Source organism: Bufo gargarizans, chromosome 11 (assembly GCF_014858855.1).
Source record: "Bufo gargarizans isolate SCDJY-AF-19 chromosome 11, ASM1485885v1, whole genome shotgun sequence".
Taxonomy (NCBI): domain Eukaryota; kingdom Metazoa; phylum Chordata; class Amphibia; order Anura; family Bufonidae; genus Bufo; species Bufo gargarizans.
Window position 1 is genome coordinate 98981523 of NC_058090.1, and position 26852 is coordinate 99008374.

The following is a 26852-nucleotide window of genomic DNA, read 5'->3' on the forward strand; positions in this document are numbered from 1 at the left end:
CCTCTTAAAGTGCCACCTCCGGTGCCAAAGACATGGCCGTTCTTTGTGACCCACATCTGTTTCTTGGTTTGGAACCCAAGCCCTCTCCGAGACATGAAACCAGCACCTCCTAATTCAGAACCAGAAGCATTACTGAGGCAGGAGACACTTGGTACCTCATACCTCAGCATAGTTTCTATCTTCATTCCCTTGGATTCCACTTCCAGACAAATTGGATGATTCTTGTAGTGAGTTGATCGGTTGACCCAGTCATGCAGTTCAAGCTCCAGTGGAGATTTCGGAAAGTTGGGGTCATGTGACTGCGATGGTCCTTGTCGCTCACACAGATGCCAGGACGTGTGGGAGAATCTGCTCAACCAGGAAGTAGGACTTCCTGCCACTCCTCAGGCCTGCATCTTGGAGTCTCCTTACATTCATTGTGCCGTCTTAGGCAGTTATGGTTGCTTCTTTCCAACAATGGTGGCTGTTTTGGAAGAGCCCACCTTGTGGTCCAGATCTAAAGACGCCCCCAGGCGTATTATTACCTCCACGTAAACTTGTCTCCCCCTCTGGTGCCAGCTGATCTTCCATAGTGGCCGCAGTCCCCAATTTGTAGAGACTGTCCTTAATTTTTAGAAACTGAACCAGCAGATTTAGGCCAAAAAATGAGCGGGGCTTAAGTGATTCCCACTTATACGTGAGTTTGGGGGGCGTTCCTACATGCCTCGAAATCACAATGTTGACTAGGTGTGATCTTCTGAGAACAAAAGGATCGGGCATATTGAACTCCAGCCGTCCAGTCCTTTTCAGGGCGAGTTGGGAGGTCTTCATACACATTAGATATTCAGCCAGTCCATCGATACATCTGAGGTGTACGGCCAGCGGACCTGTTCCTTTCAATGGGACCTCAAAAGATGCGGACAACGCGTCGTGTGCCGTCCGAGGCATTTCTAACTAAGGGGGCGGGACATGAGGAAGCAGAAAATGTGGAACGCACCCGGCCGATGTCCGAGGTATGCCAATACGAAATAGATACGGTCGATTGCACGTCCCATCTTCTCCAACCTATGCCGCCATCAAACGCTCCAAGAGAAGGAAAAGTTTAAATGGAAAATGAATAAATAAGTAAAATTATCAAATGAGAAAAATGTAAACAAAACAAAAAATTCTGAAAAAATAAAAATTATGACAAAAAAGTTGACTAAGCATTATAATTATAACCAGTAACATAAATCAATAATAAAATAAAGTAAAAGTGGTTAAAAAAACACGAAAGCCCAATAAATTAATATAACCCTAACTTCAGTTATCCTATAAACTGTATAAATGGTTAAAAATCCACTATCTGTACTACAAATCAGACCAGGTTCTTCTGTGTAATGTCTTTTTGGGGTACATCTGGCTCCGTTTTGCGCCCCCCCCCCCTTCCCCTCCAGCGAGTTTACGAGGTGATTAATGTGAAGTTTTAATATGTGGTAATTCACTAATCCCTCCTAATAAGCGTCTCAGCGTGACACAGCGCCCCCTCCCTGCAGGAGGCTGGATGGCAGAGACGTTAATGAGCTCAGGCCTGGATCTGGTGAATTAGTGAGGGTGCGCCCCCTGCAGGGTGTGAGGCACAGTGGTGGCGCTGCCCCCCGCTCCACCCCGAGGAAGGAAGGAGGGTGAAATATTGTCCCCTCGTCACCACGTATCCTCCACTGCTCCTCACTGAGCTGTGTATCTAATCCTATCCTGTGTGATACTGTCTGCTGAGCTGTGTATCTAATCCTATCCTGTGTGATACTGTCTGCTGAGCTGTGTATCTAATCCTATCCTGTGTGATACTGTCTGCTGAGCTGTGTATCTAATCCTATCCTGTGTGATACTGTCTGCTGAGCTGTGTATCTAATCCTATCCTGTGTGATACTGTCTGCTGAGCTGTGTATCTAATCCTATCCTGTGTGATACTGTCTGCTGAGCTGTGTATCTAATCCTATCCTGTGTGATACTGTCTGCTGAGCTGTGTATCTAATCCTATCCTGTGTGATACTGTCCGCTGAGCTGTGTATCTAAACCTATCCTGTGTGATACTGTCTGCTGAGCTGTGTATCTAATCCTATCCTGTGTGATACTGCCTGCTGAGCCGTGTATCTAATCCTATCCTGTGTGATACTGACTGCTGAGCTGTGTATCTAATCCTGTCCTGTGTGATACTGACTGCTGAGCTGTGTATCTAATCCTGTCCTGTGTGATACTGACTGCTGAGCTGTGTATCTAAGCCTATCACGTGTGATACCGTCTGCTGAGCTGTGTATCTAATCCTATGCTGTGTGATACTGTCTGCTGAGCTGTGTATCTAATCCTATCCTGTGTGATACTGACTGCTGAGCTGTGTATCTAATCCTATACTGTGTGATACTGCCTGCTGAGCTGTGTATCTAATCCTATACTGTGTGATACTGTCTGCTGAGCTGTGTATCTAATCCTATACTGTGTGATACTGTCTGCTGAGCTGTGTATCTAATCCTATCCTGTGTAATACTTTCTGTCTGCTGTGCTGTGTATCTAATCCTATCCTGTGTGATACTGCCTGCTGAGCTGTGTATCTAATCCTATCCTGTGTGATACTGTCTGCTGAGCTGTGTATCTAATCCTATCCTGTGTGATACTGTCTGCTGAGCTGTGTATCTAATCCTATCCTGTGTGATACTGTCTGCTGAGCTGTGTATCTAATCCTATCCTGTGTGATACTGTCTCCTGAGCTGTGTATCTAATCCTATCCTGTGTGATACTGTCTGCTGAGCGGTGTATCTAATCCTATCCTGTGTGATACAGTCTGCTGAGCTGTGTATCTAATCCTATCCTGTGTGATACTGTCTGCTGAGTGTGTATCTAATCCTATCCTGTGTGATACCGTCTGCTGAGCTGTGTATCTAATCCTATCCTGTGTGATACTGTCTGCTGAGCTGTGTATCTAATCCTATCCTGTGTGATACTGTCTGCTGAGCTGTGTATCTAATCCTATCCTGTGTGATACTGTCTCCTGAGCGGTGTATCTAAGCCTATTGTGTAAAAAGCACACAATCCTACATCCCCCGTCATGTAAATCGCAGAGGGCCCTCACTCGTCGGTGGGCTGGGTGAGACCACTGTGAGGGGCCCCGGAGACACCTGAGAAGGGTGAGGGCTCCGGCAGCTGACAAGGAGAGATCCAGCAATGAGACGACAGGGGGACATACTGCCGAGGTCACATCCAGGGCTGGGGGGGACCCCTAGAGATCCTAGTAAGATGGCGACATAGTGCAGCTGCACGATACGGCGGGCAGGCCAGACGGGGGCCTGGCTGAGGCGACATCCTGAGAACAGGCAGGCCGGCTCCTGCCCGCACATTATCTCCAGACGCTGGATTCTGATACTGGCGGCCATGGGAAAGCTGTGAGGAGGGAGCGAGCCAGAGATCACCCCCGCCGTCTGTTACACCGGCTCTCCTCATGGAGATCCATCTGATGGAGAGAGTATTGCAGGCAGTGCATCCTGGGAACAGTATGCAAATTAGCTCTCCTCCAGAAGGCAGAAAACTGTGCTGTGACCTGTAGGCGGCAGTAAAGAGTCCGTTCTCTTCTGGAGCAGAGTCATTGCCATGTGACCCCTCCGATGCATTTTATAAAACTTCCCCTCGCGTTCCCTGCGGTATTATTAACCCTCTCCTGGGCAGAGCCTCCTGCATGTAGAAGCCTCACGGATGGAGTTGCCTTCCAGCGTTTTGTGGGTGCAGCTCTGGAGGCTCGCAGACCTTCATTGCCGCCGCGCTCTGCATATGGCTGTCTTTTTGTTTGTAAGCAGATTGTGCCGTGCTTGTGTGCGCAAGATGTTCGCTGTTGGGAGCGTTCCCCTGGCAACTGTCACATCACATAAGACTGGAAGGTGAAGGATGAATTATAGGGCACGCTCCTCGTGAGCGCACACGTGACCGCAGGGAGGCTGCTCATGTCCAACCCTGCATCACCTAGACGCCACCGCGAGCAGGCTGTGCGCTTAGCTGCTCACTTTCCTCACTCCCTGGCAAGCTTAAATAGGTCACACTGCGCCGTCATGTCTCCTGGTTCTGGGAAGGAGGGTGGAGAAAAACATGGCCGCTCCTTCCACCTGTCCATAGGTTGTGTCTGGTATTGCAGCTCAGCTCTGCTGAATTAATATGGACGAGCCTGCAGTACCACACACAACCTGAGGGCAGGGGTGGCGCTGTTTCTGGAAGAAAACAGCCACGGGGGTAAAATCCCTTGACAACCCTTTTAATCCATGATCAGTAACTGGTACCACACAGTTGTCACCTATACGATGCAGTCAATGGACACCTTAAGATATTTCGGTATCTGCAGAAGGACCTCTGTTTAGTTAAAGTGCACCTCCACCCCAAACCAGAAAATGGAGGTTTAACTAGATCTAGGCTTATCTCGCATCCTCTGACCCAAAGAGTTTTTGGATCTGAGCTGCTGTATGTTGAATGGGTGCGCTGTTGGACTAGTTACCTGTTCAGGCGTCACCATGCCTGGGAGGCGGAGTTGAAGTAGTCGCCATTGAATTTCTTAAAGGGGCCCACGCACATTAGATGAACCTGCCGATTTCAACAAGGCTGCCGATCTGTTGTGTACAGGGGTGTCCCAGCCCTCCGCGAATGGCTGATGTCATGGGTAGAAAGGATCGGGCATGTGGGCGTTCAGCCTGCCCGATCCCGTGTTCTCACTGCAGGGTATTTTTCCATAATGTCTACTTCATGTAGCGTTTATCTCATCTCCATTCTCGCCTCCTGCCTGTAATAATGAAGTGCTTTAGCCTAATTAAACCAGCACCGAGCGCGCAGCGGGCATGAGCGAGCGCGGTTATCAAATGCTCGATCGGGAGATGGGGATTTCAGGTGTAAAGAGCAGCGTTTAATGGTTTATTGCACATTGCATCAAAGCAGAGAGCTCCGAATATAGGGCTTCAATTATTCCTCCTCTCCAATCAGACATAATTAATCTACCAACCGAGAAAAACACACTGCTAACTACATCCACCTACACAGCTTACAATTATTTCTACCTGCACACGGCACTATAGTATCAGATGTGCAGCATTATTACAAAATGTATATACCTGTGTCTATAGGGGGCAGTATTATAGTAGTTATATTCTTGTACATGGGGCAGTATTATAGTAGTTATATTCTTGTACATAGGAGCAGTATTATAGTACTTATAGTCTTGTACATAGGAGCAGTATTATAGTAGTTATATTCTAGTGCATAGGAGCAGTATTATAGTAGTTATATTCTTGTACATAGGGGCAGTATTATAGTAGTTATATTCTTGTACATAGGAGCAGTATTATAGTAGTTATATTCTTGTACATAGGAGCAGTATTATAGTAGTTATATTCTTGTACATAGGAGCAGTATTATAGTAGTTATATTCTTGTACATAGGAGGCAGTATTATAGTAGTTATATTCTTGTACATAGGGGCAGTATTATAGTAGTTATATTCTTGTACATAGGAGGCAGTATTATAGTAGTTATATTCTTGTACATAGGAGCAGTATTATAGTAGATATATTCTTGTACATAGGAGGCAGTATTATAGTAGTTATATTCCTGTACATAGGAGGCAGTATTATAGTAGTTATATTCTTGTACATAGGAGGCAGTATTATAGTAGTTATATTCTTGTACATAGGAGGCAGTATTATAGTAGTTATATTGTTGTACATAGGAGCAGTTTAAGTAGTTTATAATAGGAGCATATTTAGTAGTCTTGTACATAGGAGGCAGTATTATAGTAGTTATATTCTTGTACATAGGAGCAGTATTATAGTAGTTATATTCTTTACATAGGAGCAAGTATTATAGTAGTATATTCTTGTACCATAGAGGCAGTATATATATAGTTATATTCTTGTACATATGAGCAGTATTATAGTAGTTATATTCTTGTACAAGGAGGCAGTATTGTAGTGTTATATTCTTGTACATAGGAGCAGTATTATAGTAGTTATATTCTGTACATAGGAGCAGTATTATAGTAGTTATATTCTTGTACATAGGAGGCAGTATTATAGTAGTATAATTCTTGTACATAGGAGGCAGTATTATAGTAGTTATTCTTGTACATAGGAGGCAGTATTATAGTAGTTATATCCTGTACATAGGAGGCAGTATTATAGTAGTTATATTCTTGTACATAGAGGCAGTATTATAGTAGTTATATTCTTGTACATAGGGCAGTATTATAGTAGTTATAGGTAGTTATATTCTTGTACATAGAGGGCAGTATTATAGTAGTTATATTTCCTTGTACATCGGAGCAGTATTATAGTAGTTATATTCTTGTACAGTAGGAGGCAGTATTATAGTAGTTATATGTCTTGTACATAGGAGGCAGGATTATAGTAGTTATATCTTGTACATAGGAGGCAGTATTATAGTAGTTTATATTCTTGTACATCGGAGCAGTATTATAGTAGTTATATTCTTGTACAGGAGCAGTATTATAGTAGTTATATTCTTGTACATAGGAGGCAGTATTATAGTAGTTTATATTCTTGTACATAGGAGGCAGTATTATAGTAGTTATATTCTTGTATATAGGAGGCAGTAATTTAGTAGTTGATATGCTTGTACATAGGAGGCAGTATTATAGTAGTTATATTCTTGTACGAGAGGAGCAGTATTATAGTAAGTGTATATTCTTGGTACAATAGGAGCAGGTAATGTAGAGTAAGTTATATTCTTGTACATAGGAGGCAGTATTATAGTAGTTATATTCTGTACATAGGAGCAGTATTATAGTAGTTATATTCTTGTACATAGGAGCAGTATTATAGTAGTTATATTCCTTGTACATAGGAGCAGTATTATAGTAGTTATATTCTGTATATAGGAGGCAGTATTATAGTAGTTATATTCTTGTACATAGGAGGCAGTATTATAGTAGTTATATTCTTGTACATAGGAGCAGTATTATAGTAGTTATATTCCTGTACATAGGAGCAGTATTAAGTAGTTATATTCTGTAGGAGGCAGTATTATAGTAGTTATATTCTTGTACATAGGAGCAGTATTATAGTAGTTATATTCTTGTACATAGGAGGCAGTATTATAGTAGTTATATTCTTGTACATAGGCAGTAGTATAGTAGTTATATTCTTGTACATAGGAGGCAGTATTATAGTAGTTATATTCTTGTACATAGGAGCAGTATTATACTAGTTATATTCCTGTACATAGGAGGCAGTATTATATAGGTGGTATGGAGAGTCACGACGAGACCTTTGACACATTTAACACCTTATCTCTCCCACAGGTGACGTTCACAAAGCGTAAATTTGGGCTGATGAAGAAGGCTTATGAGCTCAGCGTCCTGTGTGACTGTGAGATCGCTCTCATCATCTTCAACCACTCAAACAAACTGTTCCAGTATGCCAGCACGGACATGGACAAAGTGCTGCTGAAATACACAGAGTACAATGAGCCCCACGAGAGTCGGACTAACGCAGACATAATAGAGGTGAGCTGGGCATCTTTTCAGACTGGGTGTGTTCCTCATGGTAACCAGTCATGGGGCAGCGTAGGTCCTGAGAATTGGTGACTCTTTTAAGTTATGTCTCCATTAAAAATTCTGATTGGTTGGTGTGAGTAGCTCCGCCTTAGACAATGATGGGAGTTGTGGTTGTAAGGCTTCTGTTTCCTAAAGGGACACTGCACCTGAGGAAAGGGTCCGTTTTTGGCTATAAATAAGCTGTGTGACGGGTCCGCCAACCGCCCCCTTGTTTTAGCCAACCAGGAGCGTCGTGAAGACTCGCGTGGTCTGCCGCATTACTAGTTGGTGATGTGGTCATCTCAGGATTGGCCAAGAAGTTTTCTGTTCTTCTTACTGATGGAGCCTTTTGAGGGTAAAGCTGTCGGCCTGATAGACGTCCGTGTCTGGTAAACCTAGGTCAGACCGATCCTCGTTTCCTTTATTGGCTCCAGTGCAGACTGAGAGACGGCGATGCCAAATAATAAGCCCGCTACATTGTATTCCAGGATGAGTCTTCAGGCAGGAAATGGTTAATGATTTGTAGAATATGGCTTTCATGGCCCGCAGTGCCCTTTGTCCCCTGACGTCACCCTGCGATGATAGTACTTTCCTTGAGGTGACTGGAGGCACCGCAGACAAGCTGGAATCCAGACTCGGCCTAGCCGGGCCCTTGGCTTCAATAACGGCCATTTTGTATCTAATCAGAGCAGGCTTTTAGAGCTGATAGGGCGTCACCCCTGCCCCCAGGGCTATCGCTGGCGACGCGTTTAAGAGCTAAAGTTGCTATTCTAACGATAAGGAAAGTCCAGGCCTTATCTGCCTGATAACCGGGCGAGCACTTCTGTATCCTGGTCTCCGGGGAAGCTTGCCTTATATAGGAAGATGAGAAATTACTGCCTAATCTGTGTTACGGGGAGCGGGGGGAGGGGGGTCTTAGCATGGTGTCTTTTAGTAAAGGCCCACCTTCCTTTGTAATGTATTTCTTAAGAGAAAAGTGAAATGCTGGTTATAAATACCGCCATTGTGTGCAGCACTTTAAATAACTTTATTTAAAAAAGGGAAGGAGCCAATATTACAAAGATGGGGGCAGGAGGTGAGTTTAGTGGGAGCATGGCGTACTGCATGCCTACTCCGGGACACCTGACAGGGTGCTGAGGATCGACTCCCCTGGAGGGATCACATCTCAAGATGCTCAGCACAACCTCGTCATCGAAGGATCCGCTCCAGGTGGGGGACAGTGAAAACGGAGGGCGTCCCCCAGTCACAGGCTGGGGCGACATTGAGGCCTCATTGCTTTGGTTAGTCCATCAACGACCCTTTTTGACGTACTATGTAACCCCCCCCCCCCCCCTCCCCCTCATTTAGTCGCCATATAAAATCTGACTGGACACTCTGGGTTTGTAAATAAAGTTTATTGAAGGAAGCACAGAAAGTGCAGGAGCGGCCTTCGAGGGGATATGTCATGGTCTCCAGCCTCTTCATGGCACATGTCTGTAGACAACAACCGGACCTTTTACAGGGGCCTGTAAGGAGCATCATCCAGCGTAAAAGGGCCTTCAGGACCTATTAGACTGCATGATGATCAGGAAGAAGCCTTCATTGGGATATTCGTTTGTGATAATTGGCTCGTATAACCGAGCAACTGATGAGCGAGCAAACGTCCAGTACAGAAACACCAGCGTGAGCGGCCCGGACTGCGTAATACCGTACTGTGTTCCAGGGAAATATTTACATGTGAAGAGCAGAGAGAGGCCAAGGTCTCAAAATGTCTGACTCATTGGAGACTATAGCAGTCAGGGAGGAAAATGAGACCGTCTGAGGCCTGCGGAGAAAGAGCAAGGGCATTCTTATGGGAAAATTCCCTAACCATTCATGTCTGGAGGGAGCGGTGTTATAGTAGTTATATTCTTGTACATAGGAGGCAGTATTATAGTAGTTATATTCTTGTACATAGGAGGCAGTATTATAGTAGTTATATTCTTGTACATATGAGGCAGTATTATAGTAGTTATATTCTTGTACATAGGAGCAGTATTATAGTAGTTATATTCTTGTACATAGGAGCAGTATTATAGTAGTTATATTCTTGTATATAGGAGCAGTATTACAGTAGTTATATTCTTGTACATAGGAGCAGTATTATAGCAGTTATATTCTTGTACATAGGAGCAGTATTATAGTAGTTATATTCTTGTACATAGGAGGAGTATTATAGTAGTTATATTCTTGTACATAGGAGGCAGTATTATAGTAGTTATATTCTTGTACATAGGAGCAGTATTATAGTAGTTATATTCTTGTACATAGGAGGCAGTATTATAGTAGTTATATTCTTGTACATAGGAGCAGTATTATAGTAGTTATATTCTTGTACATAGGAGGCAGTATTATAGTAGTTATATTCTTGTACATAGGAGGCAGTATTATAGTAGTTATATTCTTGTACATAGGAGGCAGTATTATAGTAGATATATTCTTGTACATAGGAGGCAGTATTATAGTAGTTATATTCTTGTACATAGGAGCAGTATTATAGTAGTTATATTCTTGTACATAGGAGGCAGTATTATAGTAGTTATATTCTTGTACATAGGGGCAGTATTATAGTAGTTATATTCTTGTACATAGGAGCAGTATTATAGTAGTTATATTCTTGTACATAGGAGGCAGTATTATAGTAGTTATATTCTTGTACATAGGAGCAGTATTATAGTAGTTATATTCTTGTACATAGGAGGCAGTATTATAGTAGTTATATTCTTGTACATAGGAGGCAGTATTATAGTAGTTATATTCTTGTACATAGGAGGCAGTATTATAGTAGTTATATTCTTGTACATAGGAGCAGTATTATAGTAGTTATATTCTTGTACATAGGAGCAGTATTATAGTAGTTATTTTCCTGTACATAGGAGGCAGTATTATAGTAGATATATTCTTGTACATAGGGGGCAGTATTATATCAGCATGTAAAGTTTTTATTTCCTAAAGCTGAAGATTATTTGTAAGGTGATAAATATAAGTAAATTGTTGCTTGTGTTTTGTGTAAAGTCATATGAACTCGAAGTTTGCTGGAGCTTGTGGCCCATCTCAGCTAGAAGATATAGATTTCTTTCCAGGCACCGACATTTGTAGGTTGACGATGGGTGTCATAGTGTTAAGTCTGTGCTTTAATCTTCTAGAAGGTGGTTGTTTAGTGGGTAGGTCCATGTTCACCCTTGCAGTCCCAGCATCTGGCAGTGAATCAGTGGGGTCGTTTGTGCGCAATCATCACCCCTACTCTTTCTTTCCACAGCCGACACCAACATATAAATCAGCCCTTTGCTCCTCACCAGTAATTGCCTCCTACAATTCTTCTTACTCACTGCATTTTCAGTGTCTCATTATATACATATGGCAGACTTCGCTTCCCCGCTGCAAGATTAAAGGGAGCAGGCGCTTATTACTTGAGGAGGGCGGACTCCAACTCATATTTAAATAATACTAATGCCGAAACTCTCAGAAGGCCCCGAAATGATCAAGCATAACATTTTAGCTCTATTAGTCGGAGCTGTGGGCGGAATACTGTTTACTAGCTGCTCCTGTTTATGGTGAAATATCAACACCCCTCCGAGATTTCATATAGTGGTGCTGAGTATGGCGGCATCATCGCCTACAAACCCTTACTTACCTAGTTTACTGATGAGAACCTGTTAAGGGTCTACTGTCCAACTTAACTCAGCGGTTGGCCTACCATTGGAACTGGAGACCGGCAAGCTATATTGTGTAGCTAGTGCAAGTGTGTTCTTCTGGGAAGCCATTTTGAATTTGCCCCTAATGTGGATGCAAATAGTCCATTTATAGGCATTTTTATCCACTTTCTTCTCAAACCACGTGCTGCCTCCTGAAGTGGTTGACTCTTCCACCTCCAACACCTCCACCGTTGTGAGGTTAATTTACTCCATTTCAATGCACCTATTGTTAAAGGGTTAATAGAGTATAAGAGGAGCGGGTTTAGGCGAGATTCTCAGCTGGTGAGACGAGGGGTGCCGCTCTTTAATTAGCACCATCCTGCTGTTCCCCATCACATTCCAGCTCCATCTGAATTTTTGAAGAGCTCCCGGTTAAAATGTCAGACTGAAGACGTACAGGTGTATGGATGGGTGATGAGCAAGTGCGAAAGAGGTGTACTGGTGAGGGGGATGGTGTCAGGGGATTTGGTTGCAGATTAGTGGCGGTGTCTTACCCACCAATCTCGTTGGAGAGTCCATTTCTTGAGTATTTTTTCTAATTTCCTTATTTGGTATCTGCTAATGGTCCTTCTGGCCTAGTGATGGTCCACAGATGAGTCAATGAGTGAAAGTGTCAGGAGGACTCCAGTAAAGGCCTAGATTACCTCAGGAATGAGCAGAATTTTTTTTTGAAAATGAACTGTCGACCTTAAAACTTTGCCTTGGTTTATTTTGATCCCATCGCTTTCTGAAGTTTGAGGATCTCTTTTGGCTGTTTTCAGAAAACCCAACCCTTTAAAATGCCAGTTGGTTGGTGGGCATTAATGTCTAGATACTATAGATCAGTTATTTGCCTTACTGGTCATGAGGACAACACTGAGAGACAACCACCATCCATGAGAATGTAGTTGAAAGTTAGTAAGCCTAAACTAGAGGAGCCCTGGTCTCAGGGGTTACAGCTGATGAGCTAATTCCTTTTTTGGGTCATGCTGATCAGGAGGACAACCTGGAGAAACAATCACCATCCATGAAAATTTAGTTGAAAGTTAGTAAGTCTAAAGTAGTGGAGCCTTGGTTTTGTTAGCCATGGCTGATGAGTTGCTTATTTTTCGAGTCTTGCTTTTTTTGAGTCATGCATATCCTGAACCTTCATCCCTGAGGAAAGAACCTGATTAGCGGCAATAGTAGAAGTTAGTTGTGGTCTACTAAGTGATACCAAGGAAACAAAAAGGCTTCTTGGTCTGTATGTATATTAACGCTTAGTGGTTCCATCTTATGTCGTGTTTGGTGATCTTGAAGAGGTTGAGATCTCCTTGTAAGATAATTTGAAGCTTTTAATGTAGAAGACCTGCTCTCCTTGCTTTGTACAAAGGTGGCCATTAATGATGATAGGTGTTTCTGAACTGTGTAAGTCTCATTTCTGCTCGCTGAAGCCTCCACGGTGACGGAGAGAGTTTTGAATGTCATTGTCTGACCTTTCTCATGTCACTTTATCTCTTCAGCTCCCCCCCATCCCCCTCCCTTCTTCTCTTCGGCTCTAACCCTGAGATTGCCAGGAGGATCTCTGAGCTCCCCCTGGCAGTGGCGGGGTTAATTCCAGCTTTACCTTGTCAGCGACAGAGGCGGAATCATCTCATCTTCATTTATTTTTCATGAGAAGGCCCGTTATCACACTGTATGAAATCACAGCCGAAGACGCTGGTCTATCCGGCATAGAGGAGTCGTAGACACAGACTGGGATCAAATCATCCTGCCATGATGGACTCCTCCACTCTGGTGGTCTTTATACAATGACTTCAAAACCCCCGTATTATATTCCATGTTAGAAATAACACGGCTGCTTCCTTCTGCAAACAGCGCCGCTCCAGTCCACTGGCTATTGCCGGTACTACCACTTTGCTTCACTGTAGGCTGAGTAGCACCACTAGACACATCCCATGGCTTCTGCAGCTTCAGGAAGGGAGCACCCTCTTATAATACGGTGGAGGATGCGGGCTCGCTTGGCATTATGACAATAGGGAATATATATATTTTTTTAAAGGGGAAGTAGGCATATGAGTTACCGTATATCTGACAGTATCAAGAGGTCCATCTATGTGACACATGGCAGGAAGTGACCCCTCCCCATAGATTTTTGGTCAGGACCCCCATTTTGGCCAGCTGCACCCCAGCCTCCTGTTGCTATAAGAACCTGCAAATAAACAGTTTTCAGCAGTGCTGAACTTATGATGTAACTAGATGACATTAATAAAATTTGTAGCTACCCCCCCCCCTTTTTTTTTTTTTCGCCATCCAATTTTTTTAACGAAATGCATTTATCACAGGCGCTCGTCAGCACTATTCTGTTCGATGGCCTGGGTGCCAGTGATAAGGATTCGCAGCGCAGCTGTTGGGCGCCGGATATATTTTGGGATCAGCCGGACAAAGGAATTGTCACTTTAAGTCAGGAAAAATGGGATTCGCTCAGTGAAGCAGAATGAGCTGGGTATAACCGAATACTGCTACAACCTAGATGTGCCTGATGGGGCCTGTAGTCCTACACCTCGGACCAGTTCGTGTATTACACCATAACTTGTGTATCCTTCTTTGTTTGTGCTTAGTGGTTATAGGTGAGAGCTTCCAGTTGTCCTGTGAACAACTCTGTAATATAACACTGCCCCCCGAGGCTGGATCTGGAATTACAACAGTAATACCCGATCAAAGCATCACAGATGTGGCAGATTTTTATTACATATAATGTATGCATTAATTTTATACCAGTGTTTGACATTATCATTTACAGAACGAGGTAAGGCTGTTGTGCAATAGTGAGTGCAGCTCTGGAGTATAATACAGGATGTAACTCAGGATCAGTACAGGATAAGTAATGTATGTACACAGTGACTGCACCAGCAGAATAGTGAGTGCAGCTCTGGAGTATAATACAGGATGTAACTCAGGATCAGTACAGGATAAGTAATGTATGTACACAGTGACTGCACCAGCAGAATAGTGAGTGCAGCTCTGGAGTATAATACAGGATGTAACTCAGGATCAGTACAGGATAAGTAATGTATGTACACAGTGACTGCACCAGCGGAATAGTGAGTGCCGCTCTGGAGTATAATACAGGATGTAACTCAGGATCAGTACAGGATAAGTAATGTATGTACACAGTGACTGCACCAGCAGAATAGTGAGTGCAGCTCTGGAGTATAATACAGGATGTAACTCAGGATCAGTACAGGATAAGTAATGTATGTACACAGTGACCGCACCAGCAGAATAGTGAGTGCAGCTCTGGAGTATAATACAGGATGTAACTCAGGATCAGTACAGGATAAGTAATGTATGTACACAGTGACTGCACCAGCGGAATAGTGAGTGCAGCTCTGGAGTATAATACAGGATGTATCTCAGGATCTGTACAGGATAAGTAATGTATGTACACAGTGACTGCACCAGCAGAATAGTGAGTGCTGCTCTGGAGTATAATACAGGATGTAACTCAGGATCAGTACAGGATAAGTAATGTATGTACACAGTGACTGCACCAGCAGAATAGTGAGTGCAGCTCTGGAGTATAATACAGGATGTAACTCAGGATCAGTACAGGATAAGTAATGTATGTACACAGTGACTGCACCAGCAGAATAGTGAGTGCAGCTCTGGAGTATAATACAGGATGTAACTCAGGATCAGTACAGGATAAGTAATGTATGTACACAGTGACTGCACCAGCAGAATAGTGAGTGCAGCTCTGGAGTATAATACAGGATGTATCTCAGGATCAGTACAGGATAAGTAATGTATGTACACAGTGACTGCACCAGCTGAATAGTGAGTGCAGCTCTGGAGTATAATACAGGATGTAACTCAGGATCAGTACAGGATAAGTAATGTATGTACACAGTGACTTCACCAGCAGAATAGTGAGTGCAGCTCTGAAGTATAATTCAGGATCAGTAAAGGATAAGTAATGTATGTACACAATGACCCCACCAGCAGAATAGTGAGTGCAGCTCTGGGGTATAATACAGGATGTTACTCAGGATTAGTAATGTATGCACATGGTGGGTAAACATTTTAGGTAGACTGTCTATGTAAAATGGTGCTCGGAGGTGGCATTGCCCTTTAACTTCCCTCTGCTCTCTGGTTTAGTATTTTCCTGCACCTGCTTGGAGGACTCAAGTCTGAGAAGTTTAGAAGTTAGGGAGTGCACGCGAGGCTGGCGGCTGAGCTCATGGAGTCGTCTTGTCACCTGAGAGACTTCCTTAGTGCTGTTCTTGTGCCTCCAGCAGATGTCCTGGGTCCATATGGCCGACGTGCTTGGTGTGCGCTTATGCGGCTGAAATGAACAAATCTGTTCACTTAGCAGTCTGCTGTGAGTCTGAGTTGTTTGGAGGATATATATACGGCCAGTGTCGGGATCCCCGCCGCCCTTTACAGCGGTCAACGACAATAAGTGCCCCCCTCACTTGTTATAAAGAGTATCTGTTCCTTGGAAAGCTGGGCGACAACCAAAATGGCTACCATTACTACTCCATCAGAATAGCTATCCTAGTCCGGGAAAGCTGGGTGGCAGCCATTTTGCTGAGAAATGGAAAAAGTTGGGTTTAGGGACGGGTGATGATGGAGTGGGCACCTTGTCAGAAACTTTTCACTTTGTGCCTGAGTACATCCTGCCCAGATGCCCAGACGCAGAAAGCAGGATCTTTGGTATCCTAAGTGCACATGAGGCGAGCCGAGCACCCGCTCATAAAATCCTAAATGCATTTAATCGCCATTTGCACTCTACTTAAATGCCGGGTCGCAAGCAGCAGGAAACCATTAGGAGATTTTAAGAGATTCCGTGACTGCCATTTAACGTTGGCATTGCCAGAGCGCCCTGTAAATGTTATCCTGTGGAGCCCCCTACATGCCAGCAGCGGAGAGCTGACCTCGAAGGACAGGAGCACATTGACTCGATGCGGCGGAGACTGTCACACATGTGGCGTATACCCTGGCATTGTCCACGTGTGGCCCTATTTGCCCAGTTCTGATCCCAGGAAAGCTGGGTGACATCCACTCTGGCAGAAGCACCACCTGTCTATGGCTGTCTGCAGCTAGACCTGTCTCTGGGAAAGCTGAGTGACAACCAATATGGCCGCCATTAGATCTCCAGTCAGGGGTATCTTTGTCTATCGTTGTTTTTTTTAAAACTTTTTTTAGCGTCCTGCTCAGTAGGTGGCGCAGTTTAAGTGCTACATTGTCCTATGTTTTTTTTTTTTTTGTGTAAAATACAAGAAATTGATCATTTTCTCTATCACTGGAAGAGTCCTGTGACATCAGCGAGCTCCAGCCCCACTCCGCATGCTTATCGACTGTGGCGCGTTTATTTTAGGATGCCTCTGCACATAAAAATAGCCAAATTTACAGAATAAAAGAAGCCGACAGCTGCAGAGCAAATTTTTTTTTTTTTCCACAGTCAGCAAACGAGGCAAGAATTCATTACAATTATGTATCTGGTCCGAGCCGAGACGCTGTGCTGAGGCAGCAGCGAGAGGGGTGGCGTTTTTATTTTGGTTCGTCGGAGGATACGACTCAGGAGAAGCGTTAGAGCCGAACTAACCGGAGGGGCCCAGACACAAAATATCCCCCATGTGGAGACCAGCACATACCCTTCAGTAGAGGGGGGCCGCTAGCGGTTTGTTTACCTCAGCCATGTGACGTGTCTGTTTGTGGGGATATAAATAAAGCTCGTTGAAACGGGCGGAAGATGTCCATTTAGCCACCTTTACCTGAGCGGATGACATGGCTGCTCTAACCATTGTCAGGCCATGAAAAGGAAAACTGGCTGAGTTGCCCATAGCAACCAATCATATTCCATCTTTCATTTTTCAGAGCTCTATTAGAAAATGAAAGCTGGAATCTGATTGGTTGTTTTCCTTTGCACCAGTTTTAATAAATCTCCCACCATATTGACTATGCATTTTCTATTCAAAAATGTCTTATTTTTAGCAGCAGATTATCAGATATTCTGGAGGGTCAGACCTGCCGGATGACAGGAATTTCATGGCGGCCTGGCCGGACACTGATAAAGCAGCGTTATTAACCCCCTCATAATTCCCCTCAGTCAGGAAAAGGTGATCCAAATGGACGTCTTCTGCCCGTTTCAACAAGCTTTATTGTACCCCTACATACAGACACATGGTGTCCATTTATCGCATGTGGAAGTATATGTAGTGGTAATGTGTGGAGTAATATCACCATGCAATGACCGGCCTATCGATTATACCCCGGGGCATTCACTGCCCTGCTCCCCCTCCATTATGGGTAGTATGGAAAAGCTGTGCAGCCTTATTATTATATAGGCACCATATAGCAGTATTATTTATGCACTGTGTGGCGCTATTCCATGATAGTATGACTGAAAAAAATCGGTAATACTAATAAAAGCCTCCACCAAAGCTGGCCATGACTATAGAAATGTATAAAGGTGGAAGGCTGGGTGGGTTTGGTCAGGCTATCGCGACCATTTTGTAGACTTAGCTAATGACGGCATTGAGGCAGGCGGAACGTCCTGGAGGTCGGTGAGGCACAGTCATATCTATACACACATAGCTGGGAGACCAATCAATAGTCATCATGTAGTCAGCAAAATGGCCGCCCTTTGGAGACACACAATGGGTGGAGAGATTCGGAGCTGAGTTTTTTATGGTTGTGATTTCAGACATTAAGAAAGAAAGGTTTTAACGGGTGCGACAGCCCCGAACCGGACGGGGATGACTCCATTGACCAGAGCCCCCTCATGGAAGACAAATATCGCAAAGCCAGCGAGGACTTGGACATTCTATTCAAACGCTACGGTGTAAGTACCTGGCTGCTATCAACCGCTCTTCACCTCTCTTCTTCTCTCTCTCTTTTTCTTTTTGTTTGTCCCTCATTCCCTCTGTCCCTCAATAAACAAAAAATGGAAAACAAAAAAAAAATCCCAAAAATATCACCTCCCCCCCCCCTCCCACCGAATCCGGAAAAGCAGGCGCTGAACAAGAAGCACAGGGAGTACGAGAGCCCGGACGCGGACGAGGTTTTTGCGCTGACTCCGCAGACGGAGGAGAAATATAAAAAGATTGACGAGGAGTTTGATAAAATGATGCAGAGTTATAGACTCGCAGTGAGTACCGCGGGGGAGGGAGCCACAGGCCAATGCAGCACTGCACGTTCCGGGACCCAACATGGCGGCCACCTTCTGGGCCGTCGGCGCTCATTATCCACGACTCCGACCACAATATCACAGCCACGGGAGTCCACCTGTGCCTTTTCAGCAATGTCGTTCAAACAGCCCCTCATATCTCAGCTCCCTAGGTTCCTGTGACTGTGATATGGAGGGAGCGGGATACTGGGATGAACTGCTGTCACCTCTGAATTTTTAGCCATTGGGTGGAGTTATGCTTTAATTCTCCAGTTGACATAGTGACCGTTACAGCAGGGCCTGCATGGTCACACTGGGTGGCGCCATGGTGTAGGCCTGGGAACCTGCAGTGCTGCTTCATGTAAATACAGAACCTAACCCTCCATCTTTAGGGTGAGTCGGAAGACCCCCCTACCAGAGCTGAGGGGTTACAGGATCACGGGTGTGCGCTTGCATGGCTCTGCTTAATTGGCCTTGGTTACCTCACATAAGGAACAGATATAAAGCAGTTTGAGCCTTCGTTACCGACGCACGGCAAAGTCGGCCATTTTGTCAACTTCCAGGAGATTTGATGTTCCAAAATGGCCTCTTTTGTTATGAACCAGAGGAGTAAGGGTCTTCCATAAAATGGCCTTCATCCGGTCCCTGTTATTAACCCATAACAAACGTGTCCTAATCTTGTGTGTGGCTTTTTTTCCGTGGCAGCTGAAGCTCCTAATCGGCCCCCCCCCCCATCTCCCCAAAGTTTAACCTCTTAACCATAGCTCAGAAACAGCCGCCATCTTGAGGATAAAATAGCGCCCTGCAATTTAATGGGATTTCCCTTCTACTCATAACGCATGGATTCTTTCCAGTTGCTGTGGGGTGTGATGATGATGATGATGACGACGCAGAGTGTGTGCCCACTTATTGTATGACTGCCCATGGCGTCGTAACCCTCTTGTCGGTTGCCATAGGTTACGACACCACTCTCCTGCATTGGTTGTCAGAGCTCTAATCTGGTTTTGTGTCTTCAGTCTGCAGTTCCTGCACCGAACTTCGCTATGCCCGTTACTGTACCGGTGACCAATCAGAACGCACTGCAGTTCAGCAACCCCGGGGGGTCTTTGGTCACACAGTCTCTGATGACGGCCTCGCTCACGGACCCCCGGCTCCTGTCACCGCAGCCACAGACCCTGCAGAGGAACACAGTGTCTCCGGGGCTACCTCAGAGGCCAGCCAGCGCAGGTAAGTGAGTATCGGGACGCAGTAGGCACGTCTATGGCGTGGACTTCGCGTTACTCACCTGCTCTCTTTGTATCTACAGGAGCGATGCTCGGGGGAGACCTTAACAATTCTAATGGAACCTGTCCAAGCCCTGTAGGTGAGTGTGGCGCCACTGATCCCTCACTGCTCTGCATGGCGGGTAGGATTACTGACCGGGTATCCCAGTGACAGGACAGTGTTGTCTTGGGATCCTTCTTAGGTGGTCCTGACTCTGCCCACTACGCGCAGGGTAGACACGATAAAGGAGAAAATCAAAAAGACCCTTTCATGAACATTAAGAAAGCAAAAGCCGTTTTTTTATATCTTATTACTGGGCCGAGATATGATCACTTGACGTTAGAGGCCCAAAGCCTGAGGCTGCACTACTGAGAGATTTTCAGAACAACACGTCTCTTGATTTCTCTCGGTTTGGAGGCAACACTACTCCTGAAAATCAGAATGCCTCAGTAGTGCAGCCTCGGGCCTGTAAATTCAAAGGATCGTATCTCCGCCTAGGAATCGGATATTAAAAAACGTTTTTTACATTTTCCAAGCGCTGCAATGTATTTGAAAGGATTCCAGCAGCACAGAGTGTTTTAGTGGATGGTGCTCTCCTTTGAGACCTCTGCCTGTGGGTTTAGGAAGACGGGACTGTATGTGGCTGGGGGGCAACTTGATGTAAGGAGAGAAATGGGTCAGAGACGGATGGAGGTGGAGCATGCACCCCCCACGGCCCGTTAACGAGGAGGCAGACAACATCACCTCTGTCAGAATTGTGTATATTGGGTATCCTCTAGGGGGGTCTCCCTGTGACAGTGCAGTCCCATAAGGAGTAATTTAATATGGAGGTCCTTCTCCTTCCCCATCTGTACTGGCATTCGTTGCGTCTTGTCTACCTCTCCCCCTGGGAGCAGTGCCTCGTTATCCGGCTGGTGGGCGTGTATTAGCTGGGGTAATTAGCAGCTCATCTACAGAGCCCTGTAATTAGTGTAGTCGAGTGCAGCAGGCTGGAGATCTCCCGGCTGCTGGTGCAGGACTGGAGGTGTGACACCATCTATGTACATTTCACGTTATGGCGTGCACACACACAGTAGTGCAGTATTATTACTTTTGCTAGAAAATGGTGCACAAAACAAAATGGCGTCTGTGCAAGAGGAAAGCTGAGGAGATCACTGCTGGAGAGCAAGTGCTTGTTCTTTTGACTGTTTAGGAATCCATGGTAAAGTTATCTATCTGGCAAGGAATCTGTATTTAGAACTGCCAGATGGGGGAGGAGACTGACTAGATACCTTCCGGAGGACTATATTGAAGGAGACTGACTGGGTACCTTACTGGAGACTATGTTTACAGTTGCCAGAGGGGAAAGAAGACTGACTTAGTGATGATTTGGGCACTATATTTACAGAAGCCAGAGGGAGAAGGAGACAGACTATTAAAGCTGTCAGATGGAGAAGGAGACTGACTAGTGAACTTGAGATGATATCATTGATGAGAGGAGTGGAGGAGACTGACTAGGGAACTTACTGGGGTCCATGTTTACAGCTGCGAGAGGGGGAAGGAGACTGACTAGTGAACTTGAGATTATATAATTGATGAGAGGAGTGGAGGAGACTGACTAGGGAACTTACTGGGGACCATGTTTACAGCTGCGAGAGGGGGAAGGAGACTGACTAGTGAATTTGAGATTATATAATTGATGAGAGGAGTGGAGGAGACTGACTAGGGAACTTACTGGGGACCATGTTTACAGCTGCGAGAGGGGGAAGGAGACTGACTAGGGAACTTACTGGGGACCATGTTTACAGCTGCGAGAGGGGGAAGGAAACTGACTTGGGCTACTTTCACACTAGCGTTTTTTATTTTCCAGTATTGATATCCGTCATAGGGTCTCAATACCGGGGGGAAAAAAACGCTTTAGTTTTGCATTCCGTTCCGTTTGGTTGCGTTCCCTTATCGGAGAGCAAATCGCAGCAAGCTGGGATGTGGAGCAAGACGGATCTGTCATGAGCCACAATGCAAGTCAATGGGGACGAATCCGTTTTCTCTGACTCAATCTGACACAATAGAAAACGGATCCGTTCTCTATTGACTTTCAGTGGAGTTCATGACGGATCCGTTTTGGCAATGTTAAAGATAATACAACCGGATCCGTTCATAACGGATGCAGACGGTTGCATTATCAGTAACGGAAGCGTTTTTGCTGAACCCTGCCGGATCCAGCGAAAAAATGCAGGTGTGAAAGTAGCCTAAGCCTAAGACAGCTGCCAGAGGGGGAAGGAAACAGAATAGGGAACTTACTGGGGAATGGTTTATAGCACCAGAGGGGGAAGGAGACTAATGGTAGTGATGTGTACCAGGGGCAAGTGAAAGACATGGAAAGCACATGGCAAGGGGTTGTCAGAGTTGCAGGCAGTAAACAGAGACATGGGTCATGTGGCACTGCCCAGCAGCCTGTCCGTAATAGCTCTGATTAGCACTGGTTTTGATAAGGACACAGAGAAGGAAAAAAATCGTGGTTAGTGGCCTTTTTATATGATTCTGCTGCCCCGAGCGACCTATGTTTTCCTTCTTATGGGTTCCTTAGCGGATGCTTAGAAAGTGACTGGTTGCTATGGGTAACGCCATCCCTCGGTCTGGCCATTGAAGGGTTACTGCAGAGTCCCCGGTTTCACCCAGACGGGCATTACATCTAATTACGCTGCTGCTTTGATTAATATGATTTCATTAGCGTTATTAGATTTGATCCAGACCTGGGTTCCCCCCTCCTCGTTATCCCCCACGCCACTTTCACGCTGCTGTCTGAGGCGCTCACGTCTCCTCTCCCACTAATCATACTGGACACCAGTATGCGGGTGACCCCCTCACACGTGTCAGATGGATTTCCACTGGTCGTGCGGATAACAGACAGATGACAGGCAGCAGCCAGGAATTCTACCCCCCCCCCCCCCCCCCCCCCCGTGTCACCTGAGCATCCCTTAAAGGGATTGTCCACTTTTTACTAATTTAAGATCTCTCATGTAAACTTAAGTAAAACTGACCCACAACAGCCAATCACAGTGCCCAAAATACATGGGCTCCAACCGGTGCAGCCCTAATACTTCTCACAGCTGAGGGTTTGTAACAATTGTTTCCAGTCTGCACAACCTGATAAACTGTAACAAACTATCACAACTTGAGATGGCTTCAAGAGGCTTTGCCTGCCCTGATACACTGTGACGAACTGCAGTTGTGTGAGCCGGGCTGGTTTTCCAGCTGATTAAATGTAAACCTTGAAGGTTTCCATTTATTGACAGCAAGCAGAGATCTTGAAATTAACCCAAGGAGTCAATAAATATGTCCTCCCTCTCATATATAAAAAAAAAAAATCACTCTAGTGTATAAGCGTACTGGGAAGGGGTGGAGCCAATAAAAAAGGCGGGAGCAGGTATACAAATGTGCACAAGCTGGCTGGTTTGTGGGCGGGACTTAAATGCCATTTCCTAGGACACTTCCTCCTCCCAGCGGGTCCCTCTGACCGGCCCCAGTATGGGACATCACCAGTTGGAGTTATTATTGTAGTGGGCGGAGCCATGGTTAGTTCTAGTCCAATCCAGGTTTCCCCTTTAAACAAAGCAGTCCTCCCATCTGAAAAGTCTGTGCCCCCCTGTGGGCTGTGGGATCCCCGTCAGCTGTTGCACATTCTGGCGGGGCCGGTTCTATGAATGTCACCATTGACGTCACCCAGCATTCCTTACATTCTTCCTGCCCGCTGCAGGAAACTGGAGTATGGCTGGAGGACCCCGAGGGAACGGCCTCTCGGCAGACACCTCATCCCTGCTACACGCTTAAAGCCTGCTGACCCTCCTGTACATTGTGTCAATAAAGTTAATTGAAAAAGCACCTAGCGACAAGGCACATTCTTGTATAGACGGAGGCAGCCATTTTGACAGGACAGTGATATCAATCACATTGCAAGAGCACTGTGAGAAATTAAACTCTAATTGGTTGCTATGGACAACAAGTTTTAAATTTTTTTTATTTTTTTTTACAAAATGGCTGCCGCCACATCACACGGTTTTCCCCTCTTCCTTCCCAATTCTGTAGGCAATGGCTACATCAGTGCGCGAGCCTCTCCGGGCCTCATACCAGTATCGAACGGGAACTCCCTGGGTAAAGTCATCCCAGCCAAATCCCCTCCGCCTCCATCCCAGAACAATCAGCTCGGAGCCAACAGCCGCAAACCAGACCTGCGCGTTATCACCTCACAAGGCGGCAAGGGGTTAATGCATCACTTGGTGAGTAGCAGGAGTCCTCACAGAATGGCTATGGATGTCTCGGGGCTGCAGGGATCTGATAATAGGGGGGGATGTATAGCAGCCAATCACAGTACAGCTTGTATTCATTCAGAGTCAAAGTTGTGCTGTGATTGGTTGCCATGGGTAACAAAGAGAGGTTTTCTAAATCTTCTCCTGTGACCACCATGTCACAGAATGACTAATATTACCAATAGAGGGGGTAAAACTTTGATGCCCTCTCCTGCGCCTCAGAATCTTTCTACTACACCCTTTACACCAAATTAGTGTTGGGAAAGCAGGAGAAATAGAAAAATGGAAAAAAAAATAGACTTTTTAGTGATATAGATCTCCCCTTTAATTTAAAGGACAAGTGCATACAGACATCTGATATCATTGGTATGACTTCTAGAAAAGCGGGAAGACTGGGGATAAAAATATTCAGCCTGTGGGAAACTCCTATTGGCGGGAGTTCTACTTTAAGCTTGGATCTAGTAGTTGTGTAGCTTGTACCGTGTTCATTCTGGCCAGCTTCTTTTGTGTTCAGTTTCTCTGTCTAACAGGCCACATTTCTCTCTCTCTTTTTCAATACTCTGCTTTTTGCATCCAGGCGGAGGATCTGGAAATGGTGAGTGTCTCTGCTTGCTTTGCTCTCATGGCCGAGTGTGAATCCTGTGTCTGCTGTAGTCTTAGTGAAGTTCTGGCTGGCGGAACAGTGTCCCCTAGTGGCCAGTTCCTTAATTTGAAAGCTAACCTGTATGATGATGAGGTTTCTCATGTCTCTTGCCTCCATGATAATAATAATACTGTACAGATTCCCATGGGTCAGCTTTTCCATTACTGGTAGTCACATGAGCAGGGGAAGGAGGGTGGGGGCGTTCTTTTTGTCATGTCTGGAGGAAGCATGCCTTCTTATTCACACCAAGGATGTGTGAGGATCCAGGGGCATGAAAGGCTCATTGTCTGATCTCCTGGGGGGAGGAAGTTCACCGCCTCGGCTGCCTCCACCAAGGAACTGCTGAGGGTGTGTGGGAGGTCAAGGATCTCCACCAGAGAAGTGTAATAAAGTATATCTCAGCCGCCATTGTGTCTAGATATGCATGAGGTTCATAGTTATATCATTGCGGGTTGGAAGGCCCTCTCCTGCATGGTGTGGTGGATAATGGGAGTCCTCTTCCCGAGTCAACCATTGTCTATCCTTTTCTCCCCTCTCAGCAGAACACACAGAGGCTAGGAGTCTCCCAAGCGGCTCACTCCTTGACCACGCCGGTCGTATCGGTGGCGACACCCAGTTTACTGTCACATCATGGACTGCCGTTCTCTGCCATGTCCACAGCCTACAACACAGGTATGTCATTTGGATGGTGGAGGGCTTAACAAGAAGCGTAGCGGTCAGTCTAATGTCCTCATGGGGGGGGTGCTGTGGTCGGAATCCTCATCTGGAGCGTCTCTTGCCCTGAAGGACCTGATTTGAGTGAGCACTGTGTAATACCATGTATTCACTGTGGTGGCGCTACAGAGACACGGAACACTTCCTGCAGGATTAGATTACAGTCGATCACTAGGGATCGCAAGCTTTGGGATCAGCTTATCGTCAAGTGCCTATGGCTGCCTCTCTTGTCACAATTTAGAGTAGGGTCGTTGCAGGTCTCTCTTACACCCGAGCTGGACCTACGAGATCCTGTGTGAGATGTCATCGTCACATGTACGCCCAGGCGAGGGACGGAGGGTGCAGTCTAAAGAAAGTCACGCTTGACGGCCACGTAGATCAGCCTGGTAAACGGCCAGAGCAGAACATCTCATAGGATTGCCTACAGCGCCCTCTGCTGGTCAGCTCCTGTATTAGGAAGCAGGATGACCTGTGCGACCTTCCTGTAGCACATGTGTCTTTCCGTCACGGATGAGAAGGCCTACACGTGTTTGTGTCATTTAGGAGGCCTCTGGCTTTCACCCCCCATTTCTCTGCCCGCTTGTGGATTACATGAGAGTGCTGAGATAAACCGTCGGGTCATCGGGAATTGGAAACAGATCTATGCCACGGGAGGCCCCCCATAGGAAGCAGTGGAACATTCCTGCAGTGGGCACCATACATTCTGATAAATAAAAAATTGGGGGGGATTTTATGTGTGTTCACTCCTTGCTGTTTTCAAGATCTCTTTGTCATGTCAGTGAATAGAGACATACTTACATTTGGCAACTGAAAACTGCCCTGGCCTAGCTGAGGTAAACTCCTCGACTCCAGGCTGTGCTTATATTGCATTTACTGACAGCAAGCAGAGATTTAGAAAATGACGAGGAACTGAAACCCAAGGTGCATAACTACGCGTTACCCACTGATTAGGCTTTATATACCCGGGTCTGGGGAACCCCTCTAAGGGGATATTAAGAAAATACTGTCTGTCTTCTGCCCTTCAGGATGGCAGCATCTGCCCATGTTTTGTGGAGACCTCTTACTGATTGTCTTCTTGCAGACTACCAGCTGACCAGCGCAGACTTGGCATCGCTCTCCACGTTCACCTCTCCAGGAACCTTGTCATTAGGCAACATGTCCACCTGGCATCAGCAGCAGCAGCAACAGCAGCAGCATCAACAGCACCACCACGCGCAGCAGATGGTTCCCGTGTCACTAAGTAACCTGATGTACGTATCTCTACTGCCCCCTACTGCTGGGTTAGGGCACCTGTAATTCCAAGGACAGAGAGCTAGAGCGAGATGGATGGATGGATAGAGAGCAGGAATGAGATGGAGAGAAGGAGCGAGCAAGATTGGTGATGGCAAGAACGAGAGATGGATGGATAGAGAGAGTGAGTGAGTAATTGATGGACAGATAGAGAGCATGAGCAAGAACAAGAGATGGATGGATAGAGAGAGCAAGTAAGATGGATGGGTAGAGACCCAATGCAAGATGGACAGATAGAGAGCATGAGCAAGTTGGGTAGATGGACAGATAGAGAGCAG

At 45.6% G+C, this 26852-nt stretch overlaps 1 protein-coding gene across 8 annotated transcripts in view; it reads left to right on the forward strand.

Moving 5' to 3' along the window:
- The window catches only part of MEF2D (myocyte enhancer factor 2D), a 124335-nt gene that overhangs the window by 92282 nt on the left and 5201 nt on the right, over window positions 1-26852 (forward strand). For 3 of the 8 annotated variants that reach the window (XM_044272786.1, XM_044272787.1, XM_044272789.1), the window contains 8 exons: window positions 7300-7503; window positions 17917-18054; window positions 19395-19605; window positions 19685-19741; window positions 23707-23897; window positions 24505-24522; window positions 25110-25242; window positions 26366-26534. In XM_044272786.1, the coding sequence (XP_044128721.1) occupies window positions 7300-7503; window positions 17917-18054; window positions 19395-19605; window positions 19685-19741; window positions 23707-23897; window positions 24505-24522; window positions 25110-25242; window positions 26366-26534 (1121 nt within the window). Of the gene's footprint in view, window positions 1-7299; window positions 7504-17916; window positions 18055-18225; window positions 18361-19394; window positions 19606-19684; window positions 19742-23706; window positions 23898-24504; window positions 24523-25109; window positions 25243-26365; window positions 26535-26852 lie in introns of all 8 variants that reach the window. The other 5 variants (XM_044272794.1, XM_044272791.1, XM_044272790.1 and 2 more) reach the window with 5 other exon arrangements.